The 26,112-nt window shown below is 33.8% G+C and overlaps 6 protein-coding genes across 6 annotated transcripts; 3 read left to right on the top strand and 3 right to left on the bottom strand.

The window, feature by feature from the left end:
* Positions 1-75: 75 nt before the first annotated feature.
* On the top strand, positions 76-383 carry EAE98_001476 (uncharacterized protein; the record flags this gene model as incomplete). Its single annotated transcript, XM_038949095.1, has 2 exons — positions 76-90; positions 177-383. 2 exons carry the CDS (start codon positions 76-78, stop codon positions 381-383), a joined length of 222 nt encoding a protein of 73 aa, XP_038814080.1.
* A 1,365-nt stretch (positions 384-1,748) lies between these two features.
* Positions 1,749-2,534, top strand: EAE98_001475 (uncharacterized protein; the record flags this gene model as incomplete). Its single annotated transcript, XM_038949094.1, has 1 exon — positions 1,749-2,534. One exon carries the CDS (start codon positions 1,749-1,751, stop codon positions 2,532-2,534), a length of 786 nt encoding a protein of 261 aa, XP_038814079.1.
* Positions 2,535-14,510: 11,976 nt separating this feature from the next.
* On the bottom strand, positions 14,511-16,313 carry EAE98_001474 (uncharacterized protein; the record flags this gene model as incomplete). The annotated part of the gene is made up of 1 exon (XM_038949093.1): positions 14,511-16,313. The coding sequence occupies one exon, from the start codon at positions 16,311-16,313 to the stop codon at positions 14,511-14,513; it is 1,803 nt and encodes a 600-aa protein (XP_038814078.1).
* A 1,094-nt stretch (positions 16,314-17,407) lies between these two features.
* On the top strand, positions 17,408-19,480 carry EAE98_001473 (uncharacterized protein; the record flags this gene model as incomplete). Its single annotated transcript, XM_038949092.1, has 1 exon — positions 17,408-19,480. The coding sequence occupies one exon, from the start codon at positions 17,408-17,410 to the stop codon at positions 19,478-19,480; it is 2,073 nt and encodes a 690-aa protein (XP_038814077.1).
* A 1,440-nt stretch (positions 19,481-20,920) lies between these two features.
* Positions 20,921-22,381, bottom strand: EAE98_001472 (uncharacterized protein; the record flags this gene model as incomplete). The annotated part of the gene is made up of 1 exon (XM_038949091.1): positions 20,921-22,381. One exon carries the CDS (start codon positions 22,379-22,381, stop codon positions 20,921-20,923), a length of 1,461 nt encoding a protein of 486 aa, XP_038814076.1.
* Positions 22,382-24,812: 2,431 nt separating this feature from the next.
* Positions 24,813-25,601, bottom strand: EAE98_001471 (uncharacterized protein; the record flags this gene model as incomplete). The annotated part of the gene is made up of 1 exon (XM_038949090.1): positions 24,813-25,601. The coding sequence occupies one exon, from the start codon at positions 25,599-25,601 to the stop codon at positions 24,813-24,815; it is 789 nt and encodes a 262-aa protein (XP_038814075.1).
* Positions 25,602-26,112: the final 511 nt, after the last annotated feature.

Genomic DNA, 26,112 nt, shown 5'->3' with positions numbered 1-26,112 from the left:
TGTATGACTGACCAGTGACCACCAGAACCGCAGGACAAGTTCACCCCACCAAGGAAGGAATTTTGATAATGGATGATGGATCATGGAGGGGTAGACCCGCGTGAGAGAACTCTTCTACGATTAACAATCAGAGGTCTCTAGAAGTTCTAGAACAAAGATAGTTATCAATTACTCAGGTCGAGTGGGATCCATTCCGGTGGAGTGAAGCTGGTGGATTGAGATTTGAAGCCGAGAAGCACTACCGCTTGACCGGAGATGTGAACCTACTCGAGACAGGATCAGCTAAGAGATTACGAAGCGGAACTCCTCGAGGAATAATCTGTTTCAATCTCATGGACTCAAGAGTCAAGATCCCTAATGCATGGATTGGAGTGAAGGAATAGACTTCAAGAGAGTGGCTCGCGAGTGGACCTGAGACGAGATGTACAGCACCCTTTCCAACCAAATATCTGTGAAACATTGACCTACGAATCTGTATCGTCTGACACCCGCAGCTTCACGGTACAGAATACTCTATTGAGAAGGAATATTTCTATATTCAGAGCCATGCAAGTTAAAGGGATATATGTGTATCACAAATGGCAAGGCGGTTGAATTTCCTTTGGGGAATTCTCATGTTACTAAAGTGTATCTCCTCCCGTATGTTTTGGATGCCTTCTTTTGCCTTGGATGGATATGGATAGGAGTGCGTAGGTATATTGTACATGTTTGTGTGAGCTTGGCTGAGGATATTGGGTGAGTAGGTATGTATGTAGGGAGGTAGTAGGTAGTAGGTAGGTAGGTAGGTATAATAGATCAGAATTCCCTTGGGAATATTATATTTGGACCCCAATTCTTCTCAATCACTCACTTCAAACACACATGAAGATCAAGTTTTGATCTCGATTCATTCATCAATCAATACTCAAGTACTTCCTCTCCCACTGTTTCCATTTCCCTCTTCACTCCTTTCCATTTCCATCTTCACTCCCGCTTACCAATCAATTATATAAGCAAACCTTCTTATCTATCAAATCGAAACATCGTCATTAATCTCCGATAAAAGTTGGGAAGATCACATCACTCACTCATCATCTTCGATTTTACTCGTAGTCTTCACTTGAAAGAATCTTCCAACTTTTTTTTATCAATTATATCCTCAGATATAGATATTTATGATATTTACCTATCTATTTATACATATACAGATATATATAAAAACCAATTGCTCAATCTTCCATACCACGCAGGCCAAAGAAGGAAAAAAGGTACGATGATGATGATAAAATCCGTTCTCAGATAATTTATATATTTTGATAACAAAACCTTTGTTTCTATATATCCCTACTATATTCATATCTATCATCCATATCTATCTATATATTCCCCCCCCACCATCATCACCTTCCTTCCATTCTCGTCATCATCATAAAAAATTCATTATTTGCATGCAATCGATCTAATCAATCCACCGCTTTCAGATAGAAGAAGAAGGAAGAAAAATATCCACTTATCGCAACCAACCCATCAAAACCCAAACCCCCACCATCAAAAACTCCCTCTCTCCTCCGTTCGCATCAATCTCCCACAAATTTCCAACCTTTCAATTTCCATTTCCATAATTTGGTTTCTTTTCAATCAAAAGTCTCTGCGAAACCTTCTCAATCATACCAATATCCACCGCCAATTCACCAATCCTCTCACCAATCCTCCCACCTTTACTCTCACACATCCACCCACACCCACACATAATCTAAAACATCGCAAAAATGGTTGGCTCACAACCAAATCTCTTCGCATTCCCAACCGTCGACATCCTGGCCACCACTCTCCGTCAATACATTGTGCAAGCCCAAACCGCCGGACTCACCCGCCACGACGCCTTCAAAATCGCCGTATCGGGCGGCTCCCTTCCCAAAACCCTCGCTGCCGCTCTCCTTGCCCCATCCAGCGGTCCCGACGACATCATCCACTTCTCCAAATGGGAAATCTTCTTCGCAGACGAGAGAGCCGTGCCCCTCACCCACGAAGACTCCAACTATGCACTCCTCAAAAGCGAACTCCTCGATAAAATTCCCGCCGAAATGGGTAAACCCACCGTGCACCCAATCGATACGGCGCATCTAGACGATGTCCAGGAATTGGCAGATCAGTATGAACAACTCCTCGTGCGCAGTTTCGCATCTCGCGATTCGGTCAAATTGCCCATTTTCGATTTGTTACTCTTGGGTTGTGGTCCCGATGGTCATACGTGTAGTTTGTTTCCTGGACATGCTCTTTTGAGGGAAACGGATGCTTGGGTTGCGCCGATTGAAGATAGTCCGAAACCACCACCAAAGAGAATTACACTTACGTTGCCGGTGGTGACACATGGAGTTAAGATTGCTTTTGTAGCAACCGGAGGTGGAAAGAAGGAGATTATGAAGGAGATTTTCGAAAAAGGAAATGGATTACCTTGTGCATTGGTTAATGAAGGAGCTAGAGAGAGGTGTAGTTGGTTTGTGGATAATGCAGCGGTAGAAGGAGTTAGTTTCCCTAGGAAAGGAAGTCTTTAGATTTGTTCTGAATTGAAGGGGAAAAATCTCAAGTTCTAGATACATTTCAAATATTAAAATAAATTTTACAGTAAATGAATGTGTGCATGATGGATAGATGGATGGATGGCTGGCTGGCTGGCTTGTGTCTTTGGATTCGGATTGGGAGTTTGCGAATTACCTTGAGAGATTGGATAGATGGATGGATGGATGGATGGTGTTCTGAAAGGAAGAACAAGGATTTCTTGCTTCTTTGCCTGCTTCTTTGCTTGCTTGCTTTCTGTCCTCACACGCTTAGAGAATAAAAGTCTCATGTCTGGGCGGGCATATAGATCCTGAATAGACATTTATTGAATTTTTGATATTTCTGTCCTTGTGTCTTGTGTGGTTGTGTGGTTGTGTGGTTGTGCGGTTGTGTGGTTGTGTCTTGTGTGGTTGTGTGTTGTGCGGTTGTGTGCTTGTGACTTTGTGACTTTGTTATATTTGAGTTATTGAGTTGGGGAGTTGGGAAGGGGAGAGAGTCAGAGAGGGAGAGTGGGAGAAAGATTCCGGGCTTCGGATGGGTATGCCTTTAGCAGGGTTATGAAGAGTGTGAGGGGTGTGAAGTAAGGAGGTGTGGAGGTGAGATGTGGATGTTGAGGGTAAGGGAGAGGATAGGCGAGGAGAAGTGTGCGAGGTGCGGGGGTAGGGTGAATGAGTGAATAGGCAGGGAGGAGTAGGAGGAGTAGGAGGAGTAGGAGGAGTAGGAAGAGTAGGAGGAGTAAAAAGAATAGAAGGAGTAAAAGAAGTAGGAGGAGTAGGAGGAGTAGGAGAAGTAGGAAAAGTAGGAAGAATAGGAGGAATAGGAGGAGTAGGAGGAGTAGGAGGAGTAGGAGGAGTAGGAGGAGTAGGAGGAGTAGGAGGAGTAAAAAGAATAGAAGGAGTAAAAGAAGTAGGAGGAGTAGGAGGAGTAGGAGAAGTAGGAAAAGTAGGAAGAATAGGAGGAATAGGAGGAGTAGGAGGAGTAGGAGGAGTAGGAGGAGTAGGAGGTGTGAAGAATCTGGAAACGAAAGAAGAGTGTCAATTTGAATGATATAGTTATTGTTAGTATCACCATGGGGATAGTGAAGTAATATAGTACTAATGATTCACACTATTATAATATTACTTAAGATTCTAAAAGCTAAAGGCTACAAACGTATATACTATAGTACAGAGGTATTAGTATATACACTAACACAATCAATCACATAATCCCTATCCCAATACTAGCGATTCTTTAAAATTATCATATCGTATCTTTTCTAACTAATATCCCTTTCTCAATATAACTATCTATACCACTAATCTCTTTCAATCTATTCTATAACCTTAATCTTTATAATATTATTATTAATCAAATCTTTTAGAACTTGATATAATTTAGATTTAGTTATTGTATCTACAGAATTAGATTCTTTATCAATCTACTTAATCTCTATAATCTCTCGTTTTTCGTATACCTCTCAAATCATTATTATATTAATTATTAATTTCTTTTCAATAATTATATCAAATTTCGTAAGATAATTATATAATAATTTTAAATCGATATATATAATCAATAATATCTTGTAATTTAGAAAGATCTTATTAAGAATACCTTTGATTGTTATATTAATATCAAAACCCAAAACTATATTATAAAGCTTTAATATTAATATATTTCTAATAATTCTTTTATATTTAATTAATAATTAATGAATAATATTAATTTTATCGAATTTGTTTATTAAAACAATAATATATTCAATCTAAAAGAATAAATCTTTGTTATTAGTAAAAGATATATTTGTAAATATAATTAATTTAAAAGAATTTATATCAAATAAAACAAATTATAATTTTTTTTCTGAGTTATTGATTTATTATTGAATATATTTATTGAGAATATTAGTATTTTCCTTTTTTGGATTGATTATTTGTATAATATATAATAAATCAAAAACTATCTTTAATTGATATATAATTGTTATATATACTTTTTAAGTATATTATATAATATATTAATCTTTTGCTATTATCAATTTTCTAAGCTTGCTATATATACTTTATATATTAAATAATTCTGATTTGATTAAACAAAGATTTTCGTATTATTTTTTCTAATTAAAATAGATTATACTATTATTTCGTTAAATAATTAAATTATTATTAAATTTAAATAATATATTTGATATAAATATTTCATATTCTTTTGCTATAAATTTAGTATTTTTGAACTCAGCTTGTTTATAATCTGTGAATACTTTATTAGTTATAATAAGTATATTATTTGTTTATAGTTTGATAATATCAAATACTATGTTATTTTTAGTTATATATAACAAATATGGATTGTAGGTTGATTATATTATTTTGAAAGTATTGGTATAATGTTTATAGTAGATATTAAACTAGTGATTTCCTATTTTCGGAATACTATATAATAATTGTACAATTTGCAAGATAAAAATTTTTGGAATATCTATTTTTAATAATAATCAAGTATAAAATTTCTAAATTAAATTCAATATCAATTGTGTATATACTTATATAATATTACAAATATTTATAATTATTTTGTTTTTAGGTAGTATAATTATTATTATTAATATAATATATTGGTTAATATATTGTATTATAAGTAATTATATCAAAACAATATCTTTTTCTTGATCTTTCTATATTTATATAATTAATTAGAATTTGGAAAATATTTTATTAATTCCTTTATTTTTAATTTTATTAATAAAATAAGAATTAAAAATCCTTATATTTATAGGAATATTTACAATCTTTATAAATTGAAAAATACTATTTTTTATAAATTTATCGATTTCCTTTTATTTTAATTCTATGAAAATTGTTAATAATAGGATATTAATAGATATTGTATAGTATTCAATATATTATATATTATTAGACTTGTTTTTTTCTAATAGAAAAATCAACAAATCCGATAAGTATTCTATGAATTCGATATTTTCTTTTTTTGTAAAAAGTATTAATTATACTGAAATTATTACTTAAAGAATCTATTATTATTAAGATTGAAGATTCCTGAATATATTCAAAAAAATCTTTTCTGAATTTCTATTCCTAATTATAGTTAATAAAGAAATAGATATAACTTTATCAGATTTTAGCAAAATTGTTTTGCTTGTATTAGATATAACAAATTACTTTTACTATATTAATTTAGTTTATATAAATAATATTTATATTAATTTGATAAATGATTGAAGTTGATTCTAAGATTGATTCTATATATCCTTTATATAAGATTTAATCTGAGTAGTATAGAATTCTATTGATTTATTTGATAGTTATATTATATATATTTTATTTTTTATATTTAATAAATAATATGGTTTCATTTATTCTTTATATTTTTTCTATACCTAAATCTTTAAATTGATAAATAAGTTATATAAAGTTATTATAGATAATCTATTTTGCTAATTCAAAATATTAAATACTTATTGTATTATTTATAGTTTATAAATTTTATTTATTATTTTCCTGATTATTAATTGTTTTTATAGAATTATAGATATAAATGGATTAGATTTAGATATTTATAGATATACTTTAAAGATTAGAAATATTAGAATTAATTTGTTTAATTTTGTAGTATTATTTACTACTTTTATAGCTATTTATAGTATTATTTTTTTTATAATAAAGCTATTAAGCTTATTGGAAATAATAATGTATATTCTCTTAATGATTATATAATAATATTCAATTATACTAATTAACTAATATACCTTAATTGATATACTTTTTATTCTTATTAATATAATTATAATATATTAAACAAATTTTTTGCTTACAAAGTTCTTTTTAGTATTATATATAATAAAATCTAATAAACCAGTATAAATATTCATTTAGTATTTTCGAAGTATATTGAAAGTATATTTTATGATAATATTGTCTAGTTATTATATAGTTTGAAATCGTATTCCCTTATTAATAATATATAAAATAAAATAAATATCAATATATATTACATTAATTATAATTGAATAATTAAAATCAATATTATCTCATAAATTGAACTTAAATCAATCTAATGATTTCCTATACTTTTGATAATATTAATAGAACTTATTGAGCTTATTAATCTCGATTTTTGAGATATTATTATAACCAGCTTGTTGAAGTACTTGTAAAAGCCTATATACTAATAAATAATTAAAGTAATAATATAGTTATTATAATTCTATATCGATAAGGTAATACTTATTATTCTTAATAGTTTATTATATAAACTACTATATATTTATTTGTTATAAAAAAATAGTATACTTATTATATCGAATATAAGAATAACTCTCTCCTATCCTTACAATAATAGTATTAATAATATTATTATAATATATATCAAGATAATTTATATTGTTAAATAATAATAGAAATAGTATTTCTATATTCATAATATAAAATTCAATAATTTCTAGAAATAAATAAAGCTTAATTGATTCAAAAGATTTAGTTTTTTCGATTCCGAATATTATATTTACAATTTCTGTTTTACTCATATTTAAAACAATATTCTTGATAATTGTTTTATATACTATATATTGATTAAATCCTATTATAAACTATTATACTACAACTATATTAATAATAATATTCTTAAATTCTTTCGAGTTATATTTATTTATAAATATAGATTTATTTTGAATTTGATATATCAAAATATAGATAAATGTTTTATTAACTAATTTCATTGTAATCTCTTTATTATTAATAAATTTATTTTGAATAATAAAGCTTAATTATAATTCTTATATTAACAAATCTTGAAATTTATACTAAACGAAATAAGCTTCAACTTCTTTATTAATATCAGAATCAGATTTTTTATTATAATTTTAATTAAAACCTTTATATTCAATAAAAAACTATTCAAAACTTTTGTTAAAACTATTATTAATTCCCTTAAATTACTTTTTATATTTATATTATAATTTGTTATATTTCTTTTTATTATATCAAATTAATCAATAATTATCCTTTTTATAAATAAAATATCTCTTTTTAGTTTATAATTTGAATAATTATTAATTATCTCATCTAAAACCTTTATTCTAATTATATCCTTCTCTATATTAATATTTTCGATTAATATAAAATATTATATTCCCATTTAAATAAGCTAGCTTTTATATTATAATAGCTGAACAAAATTCTTCAAAAAGATTTAATATATTATTAGTTAAACAAAAATAAATTAGAAAGTATATTAATACTAATATATATATATTAATAATCTTTTAATAAAATAAATCATTTATCCTAATTACAATACTAAATTCTTTATACAAGTAATATAATCTTATTATTATTTATTATAAATAATGAATAATTGATTTCCTATTATTCTCAGATTGTACTATTACACTCTTTAGTATAATAGCTTTCTATTATTATATAATATTCCTTTTATACTTAAGGCTTTCAAATATAATTATAAACAAATTATGAATTTCCTATATTAATATTGATATAGTTTCTAAATTTGTATAATAGAAATCAAATATTATATTGATAAATATAATAGAAAATACTTTTAGGAATAGATTGTTAAATATATCAATTTGTTAATAGTTATTGAGGAATATATTATATTTATAAATGAAATTATTATTTTGCTTACTATATTTATTATTTTTGTTATAGAGTTTTATAAGATTTTTAAAAAGTTAATCGATATTTATAACTTTTAGTAATAGATTTAGAAAGATCTTTAGAATATTATGATTATATTCTAGATTACCTTTTCCTCTTTTTTTTTCTATATTATCTTTATTTCCGCTATTACTATTCCCGTTATAATTATTTTGTAGATTTCTATTATAACTATCTTATAGATTTCTATTATAACCATCTTATGGATTTTCATTATAACTATCTTATAGGAAATCGTTCTCTTTATTTTCATTATCTCCTCCTTTTTCTCTATTCGAACTACTATTACTACCAAATGGATTACTGAATAGTTAATTACCTTTTTCTTATAATAATAGATATAGTTATAATGATAAAGATTTAGATTATTAAAAAGATATTTTAGATCAAAACTATTTATATGAAATTAATTATAAAGATAATCATTTCTTTTATTTATAAAATAAGTATATAAATAAATTGAATTCACTCTTTTCTTATAAAAATCTAATATTAGATTAGAGAATAAATTCAAAATAATAAAATACTAATAATTTTAATAATACTTTTTATTTAATATTAATATCTTTTTCTTTATCATTTAAAAAACTGAATTCTGAGATTATTATAATTTGAAATAAAATATTTAATAACTACAATAACTTGTATTAATTGAAATCTGATAATTCAGATTAACTGCTTATTTGAGATATCTCAGGTTTTTTTAGTAATATATATATAAAAATTTGAATATCTTTTTCATTTATTTTTTTCTATATACTTTTTGATTGAAATATAAATTCCTTTTTTGTAAATATATCCATAATCTTTTTATTTAATTATTTTTTATATAGTAATTGAATTATATTAATTAAAGTATTATAAACAGATTGTGTTATACAGATTTCATATTTTGTAATAAATATATTATACAAATATAATTCGTATTTCAGTTTGTATAAAAAATATATATTAATTGCTTGAAAATATTCTGAATTGAAGTATTCGAATTTATAAAAGTAATCTAATTATAGCTCTTCATCGTAATACTTTGATCATTGATATTTATAAAATTTATACTTACAAAAATCCCTAACCTCTTTTATATCTACTTACTTTATAAAATTAATTAGATTATCTTATTATCTCTCAATTATTATATTAAAATCATTAATTATAATAACTAATAATATAATAGACTCTACTACACTTCCAGTATTATTCTTATATTTAATTTTATACTCCATAGAATTGTTTTTATAAGATTCTATTATATTAACAAATAACAAATAGATAATAAAGTAAGATGAGATATTTAAATATAATTTTGCCAAACTCAGTAAAATTATATTTATTCATAAAAAATAATGCTTAGCTTAAACTGATAACTACTGGTTTATACTTTTCAATATACATTGTTTCGAAGAATAAAATATAAACTAAGATTGAGTATAAGGATTATCGCCATATTACCAACTAAATTCATTTATTAATATTAAACCACATTAGATTAATATTAAATACAAGAACTATTACCATATTGCTAACAATCCTTATTTACATAAGAACAAATATCAAATCATATTGCTTTAATATAAAAGCTTATACCTCTTCAAAGAAATACTAATTTTAATCACAAACCCACATTACATTTGAAATTAAGATACCAGGTTCCTAATCTATAATATCACTAATCAATATTGATATCACTATAAGGATAGTGAAGTAATATAGTACTAATGATTTATATTGTTATAATATTGCTTAAGATTCTAAAAGCTAAAGGCTACGAACGTATATACTATAGTGCGGGGGCGCTAGCGCATGCGCTAGCGCGGTCAGTCACATGATCCCTATCCCAACAGTTATTGATAAAGAGCTAGAAGAAAGTTGGAAGCAAAGCTTCCAACTTATACTTAAGAAGCTAGCTAAAATAGCTAGTATAGCTGATCACATGCCCTTTAGACATATACACTTTTACAATTATTTTTGTTTTGTAAATAAGCCCCTAATTATTTCATTAGGAAAAAGAAAAAAATTAAAAACTAAAAAGAAAAATTTGCAAAAACTTTATTAAAATTCAATTTGATTAATACTTCTTCTATTATTCCTATATAAATAAAGTTTTATAATCGTAATACTTTATATCCCAAATTGCCCCTATAACCATAATACTTTATATTTCAAAGTATGCCTATAATTGTAATACTTGTAAATTACTATTATTATAAAAATATTATATAATATTGATATTATTATATTAATAATTATTCAATGAAAAACCGAGATTCAATTATAAAAAAATAAAGAAAATTTATTAATTGATTAAAAAAGATTTCGTGTAATACCTGAGTTTCCTCTAATTATTATTTAGATACAACTTTGATTATATACTTCAAGGGAATTCGTCCGACATCAAACTTTATAATATATTCTTTTAACATTGATAATAATAAGCTCTTTTTTCTATTAAGTAATATTCACCATTCCTATTAATATTATTCAAAACTTGATTTCTTAATTAGATAGCTAATATACTAACATTACAATTATTATTTCTTAATAATAAACTAAATATCATAAAGTAAGTTCAAAGAGATTCGATTAATTTGAAATCCTTTTCCCCTTCCAATAAATAATATATAATCTTTTTATCGAATTGTATTATATCTTACAGCTAATACCAATTATACAATCGGTTTTAAACCAGCCAAATAATGATTTTTATATTGGTTAGTCTATAGGCTTTATATCTTTTGTATTATAGTTTATCAGGGCTTTTTGTATGTAATCTTTATAAGTGAGTGGATCATTTATAACAATTAAATCGTCTTATACGAATTTTTGCGATCTATTAACAAAACTCATATGAGGGGCTGCTCTGCCTGGTGGTAGTTATCTGCTTGATCTAATATCTGTAGGGGCTTTTTCATTCACAAAGGATTGTAGATTGTCAGGTTTTACAATATTGTTAATCGATACACTATATGTGAATGTTGTTAATTGATATTCTATTGCTAACATCTTTATCTCTCTTTCTCTATCCTTTTCAACCCATACCTCCAATTATCTCTTTTGCTGGGCTATAATTCTTTATAATTCTCTTAATATATTTGAGTAGAGTAAGGAATCCCCTTATTTTATAATGATTTGATTGTTTATATCTTTCTATAAAATACTTTAATAATAACAATTAATAATAATTGATTATAATAAATAAAAATGTATTAGAGTAAGGGTATTACTTAATTTGGATAATAGAGAATTTTCATTTTGATTATTTATTCGAAAATTTATATTAATTCTTTCCTTAGATCGATTTTGGAGGTTTGAATAATTTGTTCTTTCTTCATTTTGGTTTATATTTAATTCTGATTGTTTATTTTATCTGATAGCTTTTTCTGTATATAATTTTTCGATTATTATTTATTTTAACTAAGGGGTTCTATATCGTTTAGAGGATAATAAATTAGATGGTACCTTTGGTTTTAATAATCCTTGCAATCTCCTATTTCTGATAATCATCTTTTTAATTTGATTATTTGATTTATCAACCTTCTTTTATAGTATATAGAGTTTATAAGTAATTCAGGGTATACCTAGATAGTATTGTGGATTGTTATAGTAGTGTTTCGGGGAGTGGGTTTGATTTAATTTGTATATTTAATAATTCCTGTTTAATTCGAAAGTAAATCAATAATTTTATAAAGAATTTGAAAATAAAAGAAAAGTGTTAATTTGAATAATATAATTATTGATGAAGAGCTAAAAGGAAGTTGAAAGTGAAGCTTCCAACTTATACTTGAGAAGCTAGCTAAAATGGCTAGTGTAGCCGGTTATGTGCCCTCTGGGCACGTGCGCCCTTACAGGAGGAGTAGGAGGAGTAGGAGGAGTAGGAAAGGAGATTGAGAGGGAAGAGTACGGTGGATATAGCATAATTAAAAGAACAAAGTGGATAGGGTAGAGGTCTTCTTCTTCTTCTTCCTCCTCTTTCTTCTCTTCCTCAGTATTATTATCCTCATCTTCCTCTTCTTCTTCTTTATACTCCTTATCATGATTTTTTTCCAGATAACAGATCAAGAGTGAAAGCCTGAAATATACGGGGTTATATAGAGAGATTGATAGGTTTTATCTCATGCTTTTTCGTATTTTGGGGGGGGGGGGGAGTTTGTTGGATTCTTTATTCCTATAATATAGATTTTAAAGACTATAGATTTTAAAAATTATAGATTTTAAAAATTATAGATTTTAAAGATTATAGATTATAAAGACTAGACATTTTAAAGATTATAGATTTTAAAGATTAAAGATTTTAAAGATTATAGATTTTAAAGATTATAGATTTTAAAGATTATAGATTTTAAAGATTATAGATTTTAAAGATTATAGATTTTAAAGACTATAGATTTTGAAGATTATAGATTTTAAAGATTATAGAACTTTATAGATTTTAAAAACTATAGAATAGATTTTAGAAACTGAAGTTTAGAGACTGAAGTCTAAAAACTAAAGTCTAGAAATTAAAGTCTAAAGACTGAAATTTAAAGGCTGAAGCTTAGAGACTGAATTCTTTAAAATTATAGATTTTAAAGACTATAGATTTTAATAATTATAGATTTTAAAGACTATAGATTTTAATAATTATAGATTTCAAAAGTTATAAATTTTAAAAATTATAGATTCTAAAAACTATGAATTTTAACAATTATAGATTATAAAGGCTGTATGTCACGGTGTTGATACACGTGACCGATAAGCGGTAAGCTAGGCCCTGTTGGGCTAGCTTACATCTGAAAATTCTGTATATCTTCACTCTGGAAGATCCTATATCGTAGCTCTTCGAGCTACGTCTTAGTCTACACCCTGTACCTACTGTTATTAGCACCGTCGAATATAGATTCCTGATCCCGCCTGCCTGCCCCGTGATACTATAGATTTTTAAATTATAAATTTTTAGATTATAGATTTTAAAAACTATAGATTCTAGAGCCTAAAATCTAAAGGCTGAAATCTAAAGATTAAAGTCTAAAAGCTGAAATCTAAACATCAAAGTCTAAAAACTGAAATCTAAACATCAAAGTCTAAAAACTGAAATCTAAACATCAAAGTCTAAAAACTGAAGTCTAAAGGCTGAAATGTAGAGGCTGAAGTTTAAAAACTAGATTGAAGTTTAGAGGCTAAAATCTAAAGGCTAAAGTTTAGAGGCTGAAGTGTACAGATTGAAGTTTAGAGGCTAAAATCTAGAGGCTGAAGTCTAGAGGTTGAAACATAAAGCCTAAAGCCTAAAAACTTTATATATAAGATCTAGAGTTCTTGGCGTTGACGTTGGAGTTGACGTCAGTGTCGGTGTCGGTGTCGGTGTCAGTGTCATTTCTAGTGCTTCGGTTTTTCGTAGTCTACATATTATTTTATTGGTTGAGGTTCGTGTAGAAGAAAGGGCTTGCTGGGGGGCTGGAGGCTGGAGGCGGCTTAGGGAGTGTTGAGTTTTTGGACGTTGGATTTGGGATTGGATTTGGGATTGGATTTGGGATTGGATTTGGGATTGGATTTGGGATTGGATTTGGGATTGGATTTGGGATTGGGAGATATTGATTTCTGGGTGGGTTGGTGAGTTGGTGGGCGTGTAGGTCGGTATGTAGATCGGTTATAAACGCTTTGCCTCTGAAGGTTCATCCCCTAATGATTTCTACCTTTTCACTATCCCCTTCTTGAAAAATCTCACAGTTAATATTATCTTGATGTAACAACAAGATGTCTACGGGCAATCATATTAGAAACGAATAGGCGGAAAGAAGAATGAAAGCGATAGGATTTATTCATATACTAAGATCTCAAATATCAAAGGCCAAACTCATAACTTTCATCGATTAAAGTATCACAATTATATATGCAGTTGAATTAAGATCCTACACCTTAATCACGATGAAACATTGCATCATATAACAGAAAGAATGGATAATGTTTTAGCTTTGAAGATCTTCATTTAGCTCGCTCGCTTATTAGACTAGTTGCATCCTGATACGAGCGATGGCAGGTTCTTACATACACATCCATTAATACCATCCACAAAGCTCCTCCAGAATCTCCTGTAAGAGTATGCCCATACTTTATTAAGTCTCAATGGCTTCTTGGCCCCCCTTTACCAACCCCCAGGACCTCATTCATAACCCCCCGCCCCTCCGGATTCATCAAGGTCCCCCTCCAAGAGACTTCGCATCAACATCTTTGTCGGCATAAATTGGGAAATCTGAAGTGATTGATGCAAAGTTTTCGATAAGGTTCTAAACGTCATCATTTTTGTTGTTCAACAATGATACTTCAACAGCTCCTCTGGATTGTTGACAGCCCTAATTGAATCTCGGCATCTCCCTCATGCTGAGAGAACTCAACATCATCTGCACCCTCGACATCATCGTCTGAGAACATATCATAACCTTGTACGATAAGTTTTGAAGTTCTCTCGACATCATCCTGTACCGAGATGTCCTGAGTTTGATCAAGAACATCTGGTGAAACGATCTTCTGGGTGCTACCATGAACATCTTGTACACCAGCTTTATGACTGTCATCGACCACAAAATTCTCTTGACAATCGGCGATTGGGCTAGCTGGTGAACCACAAGATTGGACTGCAAAACCATCATCCGAAATCCTATCATCGCCACCCATCATGGCACAATCGTCTTCATAATCCCTTGGATCAGCATTTGATAATGGATTCCCCTTGGAATTAGATGGGTCTTGAATGAAGGGGACTCTGGTTTGCATGGAAGATTGATCATTTTCCACCAGATCAGCGAATGGGTCATCTACATCCGGCGAACCACCAAGCAATGGCGAGCTAACAAGAGCCCGAGGCTTTGACCTTGAAGCTTCCTCTTTTTCTTTCTGTCTCTTTTCAAGAATCCAGGCTTTCTTCCAGCCGAGGATTTTAGCTCTCGTTCCATGTTTAGCATGTCCGTGCTGCTTGTCGTAGACATCCCGAGATGCTTTTATGGATGGAAGATTTAAGCCGCCTTCCTGGTTGTAAGAATCCCAAGCTTTGATGATGTTCTGAAGGTCGATATTCATCAAATTATTCGAGTCGCACGTCTCTTTCACAGCCCTGGAATTATTTGCAATCTTTTTGAGGCGAGGCATATCCAAGAATCCTGAATGTGGGGGAAGGTCTCCAATCATATGCGTCGAAAGCACATGTTCGACAATCTCCGTCTGTCTATTATCAAAGAAGATTTCCGAAGCTTGTAAATCCTTGATGATTTCTTTGAACTTCTTGTCCCAGTCCACAGAAGAATCATATCCATCCGCCATTCCAACTGGAGCCTTGTCACCGCACCTAGCTTTAATGGCATTGGATAAAGCGTACTTGACATATCCCTTATTCTTCCGAAAATATGGATAACAAATAAGCTCCGATAAAGTTGCACAGAAGCTTCCGGTAAGGCATGTATCATTCTTGATATACCTATCTTGATCTTTGCAATGGTAACCTTCCCAATGTCCATTGGATGCCTTTACACCTTTTGGAAATAAATCATGAGGTGCGCAGTCAAAAATCTCCTTACATCTCCACCAAAGGGCAAGTTCTTGCGGGTATGTGGCATCCAACAAGATTTGATCGTCATCTGTCCATTTTGGAGGCTCGGAATCCGAATTACTGTCTGCAGCCTGGTCAATATCAAGCATATCCTCATCGCGTGTAAGATCTTCCAAATCAGAGGAACCATTAATATTATGGAAATCTTCATCCACAACCATGCTCTTCCCTTTTCCTTTCCACCTCGACACCCTCCTGGAAGGAGCAGTCTTCGATGCCGTGGAGATTGGATCCTCTGGAAGGTCATCCGAATCTGCGCCATATAAATCACCTCCTGCAACGTCAGGGATTTCCAAATCGTTACTTTTCTTTACCCAAGAAACGGTGGGAATTCCAATTTCTGGTGCTTCTGCGGTCTCTGTGGCTTCTGCGACTTCCAATTTCGCGCGTGATGGTCTAAATCGATGATTTCGTGGTGGAGTCAGTTCCATATTAATTTGTGGTAAGTCGATATGATTTTCGGAGGGAGGTCCTGCGGAATTTGATTCGCCTGCAGCGACTGATGCTCTTGTCGTACGAGGCATTGCGGTTGCTTGTATCTCGTGAAATTTTATTTTCTGTTGTGCGGGCTTGTGGTCTAGGACGATACTTTTTTTTTCTTTTTTCTTTTAGGCGAGATACTTCCTGGGTGTATACAAAAATAGTATGAATTCGCTTCAAATTTTCATCAAGCTCGATTGATTTTTTTTCTACTGGAATCTACTCTCATGCCCCCAAGTATCCTTTAATTACTCTTGTGCCTCGAAAATCACAACTGTTTTACTCTCATGCCATTTTAGATACTGTACTAAGAGGAAAGATGAGTTCTGTGGCGAGAGACTAGATTCTACAAGAGAATGGTAGCTTCTTCCGGTACATTAGCTAGCTCTTTATTAGACGGAATATAATATTGACATTTAGGACTTACCATCGCAGGTGCTGCGCCATCTGTATCCTTCTCAAAACAACAGTTACAAGTTCAATCTAGGTATCTTGGCATTTTTAGGTTGTCACAAGCACACAATCAAAGGGAAGACATGCATATTCTAATGTTATTATCATTCCATTCTAGAACTTCTTCATCAATCTCAACACCAAAATTTAAAGGTGCTTCATCACCCCACCACACCACCTCAGCTCCGAGAAAGAGCTGGTCTGAATGTGAAGGCGGAGGTATGGGCTCAAGTACAAGCTCTGGAGGGAGGGATTAGAGGATATAAATGATAGTGTAGATAGTATAAAATAGTTTATTATGCAACAATATATTGGATATTTTGTTAGACTTATTCCCTAATCGATTTGTGAAACCATTTCTCTGTGAATCATATTTCAAGTAAGTGATATAAAGTTTTTTCTAACGTTTTTAGATATATAGAAAATGCAAGATATATTTTCAAAGGAACTGATTAAGCTTTGAATATGTATTATTATAAAAATTGTAATATTTTTATTTTGCTTTTCAAGTGGATTTTGAGTATCGCATTTTCTGGGAGTGTTTCCACATCATTTCTATTCTCTCTCTATAATCTTGCTCGCCTAGGTACTTGATGACACAGCAATCTCAACATCCAGTCGACCCAAGGAAATTTTCTTTTCACATTTTATTTTCACTCAAAGAAAAGAAGTCGGCATATTCACAATGGATTCATCAAGAGGTGATAGCAAAAATTATAGCAGGCGCGTGCCATCAAATGCGACCTGGAATGAACTTAACACAGAAAAATATGCAACAGACATTTGCAAGATCCCGTTGCATGAAGCTGGGTTCTTATTTGGTTCAAATCAAGGAAGTGAACAAGAGTTTCACAATCAGATGATGAAATTTCGCGTGGGACCGAGTGTGGAAAGCTTACAAGCCGTTAAGCCATTGAAAATCGAAAAGCCAAGAGAAATTGTTGATATGAGAGTTCGGTACATTGCAAATACGCGCAAATATGCAGCTTGTTTCAGAGGAGTTCGACCTTTTGAAGGATTTGGACCTTCAGATGATGGCTTGATAGTTAAATCCAAGCGCGATTCGACGACCGATCATCACGCCAATACCGGTTCAAATGGAATCGATATCATGTTGGTGGTTTTGCGCCAACTTCTAAGTTTTCACCCAGAATTGTGTGTTCCCCAGGATCAGATTACCGACGAGGAGACCGAGGTATACAAAGTTGCTTGGATGAATCTTGGTGAAAATAAGATTCAGGATTGGGACATCAAAAGAAAGCTCTTCAAGTCTGTTCACGGAATTCATGAGCTTCACTTTGATGATATCATGGAAAAGAAGTTCTCATTTGAAGATGCTCTCGCGCATCCGAAGTTACAAAATCTTTTCCGAGGCGCTCACTTCGACATCGCAAGCCACATAATGCTACGGAAATACCCCGATGAACCTGATCCAGCTTGGACAAGAGCCATCGCAGAACCGGATTCTCTTCATTTGTTTAATGAATTGAGATGGGATGGCGTTAAGGAATTGGATGCATTCATTGATAGGCATTTTAAAACTGTCAGATATGGGAACGAACGACGGATATTTTTCGCAGCCAAGCCATGGTTTTTCAAGGTTCTATATGAACCCCAGATGATTATGAGGTCCATATCCGAGCTTCGAAATTTTGAGATGGGTGGAATTGTAACAAGGGAGCTTAAAGACACTGGCGGTATAATCATTCATAACAAGGAAAAGCACGTTTATGCTTTATGTGCCGTTGTCAGACTGGGAAATGGGAATGATATCCAAGATGACGTTCGCACATACCACCCTAGCGGCAGAGAGGTTACCCCTCTAGGAAAACCCAAGGAATTCGTCGCCAAAGCCGAATATAAAAAATTGGGAAAGAGATGGTCCATTAAAAATGGTGGTCGATACATGCTTTTTTATGTTCGAATTACGCCCCAGCCAGCACCTCTCCCCGAGGATTATTTTGATGAAGATGCTCCCGAATTTGAACCAAGATACTCCTGGGATACATCTGATGTCAATGTGACCGATGTCAATCAACAGAATCGAGGTGCACTTGAGAACACTTCATCAAGTACGTCACAGTCTAGTTCCAACAGGGGACAGCTTGGATTTCATTCGGAACCACGAAAGTTTGCGCCTTCAACACACTCTCGAGTGCCTATGTTTGGTCCCAATTCCCCAATGCCGATGTTTGGGCCTCGATCGAGTTCCGAACTACCTCAGCTTGGGTCAAATTTTCAAGCACCTAAGTTTGGATCTAGTACTCAGGCATCTGGATCTGGGTATTGCAGTCAAGAATCTGCTATCAATGCAAGAAATCCACCCAAGATGACTCCAACACCTTCTTCAGCTCGTACTCATAGCAGCAGAAATTCGAGAAAGAGAGGTCAAGATGGACTGATGCATGATGATGCCGATCATAGCGAAAATAATGATTCTCACCAATCATCAAAATCAGGTGGTAGATCATCATCCAGACCGAGGAATGGAGAATATTGTAATTTCTGTCGAAAGTCTGGTCATGACGAGAGAGATTGTTACAAGAAGAACCCGGCGCTATCGGCAGCTCGTGGTACTTCAAATAGACGAGGAAATCATTCACAGCGTCGTGGTAGGGGATCTTTGAGGGGAAGATTTGGGCCTCTCAATGAACGGGTTGGATCTTCTACAGATCAAAATCGTGGAGATCGAGAACCAGATTCGGGAGGGTATGGATCCAATCGGAATTTCAATATAGGGCGGGACGGATGGGTTTGAAGATTCGGTTGGAGTCAGGTTAATTGAGTGGATTTTAGTTGATGTTTGATGAGATTGAAGACGAAGAATGGTAAACTAGTTTCAAAAGACGTGAAATGATTTTCTAAATGTGATGCTATGAAATTAATGAAATCTATTTTGCCTTACTAGAATAGATCTTCAGAAATATCTGATAGAGTATGGTGCCTTACCGCGTTCCTGCAAATTTTTTATGACAGTCACCCCCTTTCCTTTACACCCGCCTCCATTTTCTCTATTTGTTTTACCCCGCACCTCTTTTTTACTGATCAGCCTCTAGAGCATATGCTTTCTTTATTATATTTTTTAGTTATTAGGAATGCGGTGAACTCGATTCGCGAGCGTATCAGGCGTTTCAGGAGCCGGTCTTCGTGGTCAGGCCATGAAGTAGATATTTCGACTTGAAAGCCTAAAGCTAGTTGTTGCAAATTTTATTGCGTTGCATAGTCTAATATCTACTACTACCTGAGCACCTTCTTGATCGCAGTTGATCGACTTAGTAGGCCCTGCGTACCACACCCCCGCATCACAAAGAAGGGCTGAATAAAAGCATGTAATCATTATCTCACGCAGAGTCTGCGCTGGGAGCCCGTTAGCGATCCCGGCTAGGATGGAAATATGATTTTCTAGTTTCAGGTCTTTACCAACGTGTTTGTCTATACTATGCGCTGTTTGTGGATGAAGTTGTTATCGAATCAGACCCCAAGTCATCGCAGTGCTGATCCCATTGCGACTTGGAGGACGGTACAGCTCCGATCCACCCTACATACTAGGTTGGCGTCGTGCTTATGTCTCGCAATGTAAATCATCTCTATTTTCTATGATATGAAGACTACCTTGTTTATTATACCTCGACGGAAGATTCTTTTCACATATTTTGCTAGTATAGCCACGTTCTGTCGAAGGTTTGTACATGATCGATAAATGCAGACGTCGTCCACATCTCCCAGCCGGAGCCTGGGCCCTCTGTCTATGCCACGGTAGCATTTTGAAGCTGGGAAACCACTGAACGCTAGGTGATTCCCCTTGTTTTTTTGACGCATGTCACCCCGTAGATTTAAAAGGGTTGAGATAAAGAGCAATCATCGATGTTCATATATTTTTGTGCTTCTAGACTCGGTCTAATCTTAATCACGCGCCTAACTTACGATCTTAGAATCTATGGCTCATATAATTCAGTTGCATATAGAAACAATTCGATTGCTCCCCTTCCGGAGACATCCCTAATTCGACTGCTTCAAATACAAGGAAGAATGTCATGTTTTGGTATAGATTTTTGAGATGTGGAATGGTTGAGTGTATATGAAGATGTCACTTTGAGATGTACTGAGTATTCAGGTATATAGATCTATTTCAAGCCGAAAATCATCATTCAATTGATACTAAAATGCACTGCTAAGAGATCCATAAACTCGTTCTGAATCATGCCCTGCCCCTTTTGTCCACATGTACTTCCAATCGCTTCTTTTCAATCTCTAATATCTTCCTCTCAATCTCCTCTATCCTCTGATTCTCTTCATCATCTTCGGCTGTATTTTCATCTTCCGAAATGATAACGCCTTCTGAGAGAGAAGAATCGATCTGGTTACCTGGCTGACCATCTTCATTACCCAAATTTCCTCCCTCCATATCGATAATATCACGACGCCTCTTCTTAAGAATCCAATCCTTCTTCCAACCTAAAACTATATCCCTAGGTACCTTCATTGCTTTAACATTTCCTCTTTGCCAAGAATCTTTTGAATCTTCCATCGAGGGAAGATTCTTTCTTGATTCCTTATTCCACATATCCCAAGCTTTGATGACATTTTGTATGTCCCCATTCAAGAGTTGAATCGAATCACCTTTTTCCTTTAAAGTCCTTGTAGATTTCAGAATTTCCTTGAAGATTTTCGTATCCACAAAAGCCGAGTTTTTTGGGAGTCCGAGGAGTGATGTACGGGAGGCGAGTATGTTTTTAAAACTTAAAATCTGGGCTTGTGTGAAGTATATCTCAGATCTATTCATGTCCTCAATAAGACCATCGCATTGCGCTGTAAAAGTCGACCAAGTGTTCATTCCCTCCAAAGTGTTCGGAATTTGATCTCCACATCTAGCCTTTAGGGCAGTAGACAAGGCGTACTTGACGAATTCTTTATCGCCATCAAAGTAGGGGAAACAAACCAATGTACAAAATGATTTGCAGAATGGGATGGTTAGTGAAGTTTCATTCTTGATGAATTTATCCTTATACTTGTAACCTTCCCAATGGTCACTAGCCGCTTTGATTCCCGTTGGAAAAAGATCGAATGGAGCACAATTAAAAAGTACCCGTGTCCTCCGCCATAGGGCAAGTTCATAATCATATGTGCAATCCAATAAGATTTGATCTTCTTCCGTCCATTCAGGAGATGATGAGGTGGTAGTAGCAACATGTTCATCCCCAAGTTCAGGTGTTTCATCATCGGAGGGAAGTGCGATGCCTTTTCCCTTATTACGCTTTACTCTTGGTGATGAATTTGTTGAAGATGGATCCGATTTCTCACCAGAAGTTTCGGCCTCGTATAAATCCTCCTCTAAGACCATGTGTTTCTTCTTCCCATTTCCTTTGGGTTTAGCTCTTGTGTCGGCGGCGACTAAATTATCGGGAAATCCGTCCGAGTCTGTATCCTCCACTTCGGGTTCTTGGTCAAGTGAGGTCTTCGAACCACCCATTTTCGCATGAAATTGAATTGTAGAGTGATGATTCGGAATTTCGATTGCTTGGATCCTCCGCCTCGGATCTTGAGAAGGCTGTGCAGTATCCCCTTTGTCATTTTTCGTTGAAGTATTGATATCCTGGGTGTTTGATGATCGGTGCGACAGTTCGCTATTCGGCTGGTGTCTTGGCGGTGCGTTATCCATAGTGAGTTCGAGTTATGATCGTGGTGTATTGAAGTACTTGTATAATAAACTCGGGAGATTGTTTTGATTTGATCAAGAAAACTGCTCGTCGAAAATGTAGTTGCTGAGAGGTTTCCCAATAGATTTTTATTATCTATTGAAAATTTTTAATTTTTTTAGAATGGATAGAGTGAATATACCAATGAGAAAATTAATATTCTCGCTACTTGGAGTCCTCACAGCCAACCATCCCAGGTGGTTGATAGCAACTTCAATACACTCGATTTTTTCAAGCAAATATGATGAAACAATAATACAATAGATCTTTTCTTAAAATACATAAAAATGATAATTTCACTATGCATAATTCTCATACTTTCCTTTACACATACTAATCATGGGCTGGTTCTAATCTCCTCTCACTACACTTGTTGACTAATAGATGGATTTTTTTCCCGTTTCGATTTCTTGTTATTTCTGTTTGCATGGATGAATTTATTGCTACGAATACTAGGTCTATGATGCTATAGTCGCACATGTAAGCCTAGAGAAGGCTAAAGAAAGTTGGTGAGTTATTTCTCTATTTTTGTACAGGGAGCTTGACTCTATAGATTTTTCATATACATGAGAGTAATGCAGGGTTTATATTTAAATGAGTTGTACTCCTCAAGGGGAATGGAAGGAATTTGTAGTCTTGTATTGTGTAGTTTAAGGGGAGAGTGAAGTCTTGAGCTCCTGAGTGGTTGAGGATTGGGGATTAGGGATTAGAAGTTACACTTGAGGGTCAAGTGGAATTACACGCATGTCTTTGCAGGTATGGTTATTGGAGATTCATTGGAAGTGACAGAGGTCGTTTAGAGAAGGGGGATCGATCATGAGTGTATCTATGAGATCCAAAATGCAGTCACACAACTCGAAGTCTCTTATGTTCGAACTCATCCCAGCATTTATGATGAATTTTTTGCTTCAAGGTATCTGGATATTTCCATTAGATTGCAGATCCGGATACTGGAGCTTTTCAAGGTGGGACTGTAGTACAGTCTCTTTGGTACCCTGAGAAAGATCATCAAATCCCGTATTCTTGGCACCATTTAGCCCTTTGCCGGATGGTAGAGTAAAAATACAAATGGCATTAAAACGTCTTTCGACTCTATATGTACCTCGTCGATTCAAATATATTGCCGCTACCTCAATCCTGGTATTCGCTTGAACAAGCCTTTTGGAAAACTAAGCATAAAGATAATCCCCTAGAAGATCTCTTCAGCACCAGAGAACCTAAAAGTCAAAAAATTACCTATATAACACCATGAAACACATAGAACCATGCGTTGCCATTAAACCAAGTGAAATGGCATAGAGCAGAGAACATACCTCTCATAAAAACCCTTTGTAGAAAGACCGGCACGATGATTATGTCAGGCTCTAAAACACTTTCGAATGTGTCAGAGGTTTAAGCAACTGAGCAGGTTTTATTTTTATTGGATTTATTTGTGTGTTCTCTAACCTATTGATTGTTAGATCTTGGATTGAAGATTCTCATCTTCCAGTCAGAAGCCTATCCCGGAGATCATTTGTTGAGTAGTAGACAAGATATTATTTCAAGAGATAGAAACTATGCAGTCCTGAGCTACTTGGAAGTCAGAATAGTTTGATGAACCGAATCGGTTGTTCTGGTGGTCAACTAGAAAAGAAGAGGCAGCATGTGTGAAGTCTTCTCCACACCATCTCCCCTCTTTGCCTATTCTTTACCCATTTTTAGAGCTCCTTGAACTAATTTGTAAACTTTCCAATTTCTTTAGTATGGCGGCGCCTTCAACTGCACATGCAAAAGAAGACGCTTGCTTGCTTTTCGTGTTAAGAGAAAGAGGGGAAGAGTGCCTCAGAAAAGAAGTAAATGATGGGAAGAGTAGACATAAAGAACATGAGTGACTAAAGAGGCCTTGAAAGAGACAATATCGAGAAATAGAAGGAGAATGGGGACTTTATATTCGGAAAGAAAGAGTCGGAGACTTCAATGAGGAAGCTCCCAAGGTTGAGTTCTTCTCGGAGATGAAGAATGTCAATCACTAATACAAGGAACTGTGGTACTTCAAGGCAAAAAACTGATAGAACAAGGAAGAAGAGAGGGAAAGAGTGCGACGAGAAGAGAAGGGGTCGATATCATTGATTATGCATAATTGTATTTCCTAAGTCATTATTTATCCGAATAAGTCTGCCGTATTGTGCTTAAATCCCCCAATAGTTTCTGCCTTTGACTCATATCTGCCGTACTCTCTTCATGTACATGTTTTTCCTCTCCAAACTCAAAAGACCAAAGAAAAATCTTGCACAATATCACCGTCAAGACAATCCATATACCACTTCATAATACATCCTCCGGCACATTATATCGCTTTCTCCACCCTAATGCCTATGTTTCCTTCACAGCTTTCTCTCCAGACGTGCAATCCAGTTACATCGGCCTAGCAAGAAAATCCTGATATCTCTGTTCATCCTCCCCATGAACAAACATCTCCAAACAACTTTTCAAAGAAGCCTTATTCGAAGTATACTGCCAAATCCTCTCACGATAATCCCAAAGCCAGAACACCACAAACTCCCTCGCTCTCACCAAATTCTTCCTTCCAGCCCTCGGATACTTCTCAAACAAATCCCAATCCCTCGGCTCCGGCCAAATGCGAAACTCGACATTGCCATCGAAGTGGCTCTTGAAGTACACGTTGAGCGCAACTCCAATCTCCTGTGATTGTGAAGTCCACATCTGGCGACAAACCCAGTCGCTGGGAGAAAAAGTCGTGTAAAGATGTGTCTTGCCATCGGGTAGCATTGGTAGGAGTTTGTTGCGGCGGTAGTTCTCGGCTTCGCGGAGACGGTGTGTTTCGGCGAGGGCGACGGTCTTCTTGTTGGTCTCGATTGCTTTGTCCCATGCTTCTACGCTGATTTTCTGCTTGGTGGCTTTTGCTGCGGTAATATCGGAACGAGTGAGGCTAGGGGAATGTGTAGTAGGTTGTCGAGATTTATTTGAAGCATCGTGAGAAGTGGAATCTGTCTTGGTCTCTGCAGCCGTATTGAAATCTTCGTTGGGCTTGGAGACTATAGTGTGTGAGCATGCTCGCTTTGTTGGAACTTGCTGTATGCTTGATTTTGTGCCTTTGGCTTCAGAAGTGGTAAGATGACTATAAGAGGAAGATGCTTCAGGACCTTCTGCGTCTGGAGATGCTTTTCTCTTATGTGAGGACATCTTCAATGAGGAGGAATCGATGTGTGTAAAGGGTTGTTTTTGATTACGAAGTGTCGAGAGTTAATGTAGAAGTGTTGAAGAGAAGTTCTCGATTGCATTCAGGTTATTTGGCGATTTTTGGCTCATTTTAGTGAATATTACTGATTCTTAAGGTGCAGGTGGCTTTAGAGGTCTTTTCTGATTCACTATACTCTCTACTCACAGCTAATGAGATTGTGTTCGAAATAGGTACTATTAACACTTTTACATTGAATACCTAGGTAGGTATTGTTCATTCAGAACCAATAAGCCACAACATGTTGTGAGCCACAAAGGTTCGTTCTCTGAACCTAGGTACCTAGGGATTCCTTCTTCGAAACCTAAAGGTCTAGGTACGATTCTTTTTCCATTCTTCCCCCATGAGCCTTTGATAATTCCTGATTCTGCAAAATTTCTCTCGACTAAACTGCTAGCGATACCCATACGTTGGACCTATTAGCCACGCCCAAAATATGCCATGCAACGCATTCCC

The sequence above is a fragment of the Botrytis deweyae genome, assembly GCF_014898535.1.
Source record: "Botrytis deweyae strain B1 chromosome Unknown BDEW_003, whole genome shotgun sequence".
NCBI classification, from domain to species: Eukaryota; Fungi; Ascomycota; class Leotiomycetes; order Helotiales; family Sclerotiniaceae; genus Botrytis; species Botrytis deweyae.
Note: the sequence above shows the minus strand (reverse complement) of the source record. Positions and strands in the feature narration are given on the sequence as shown.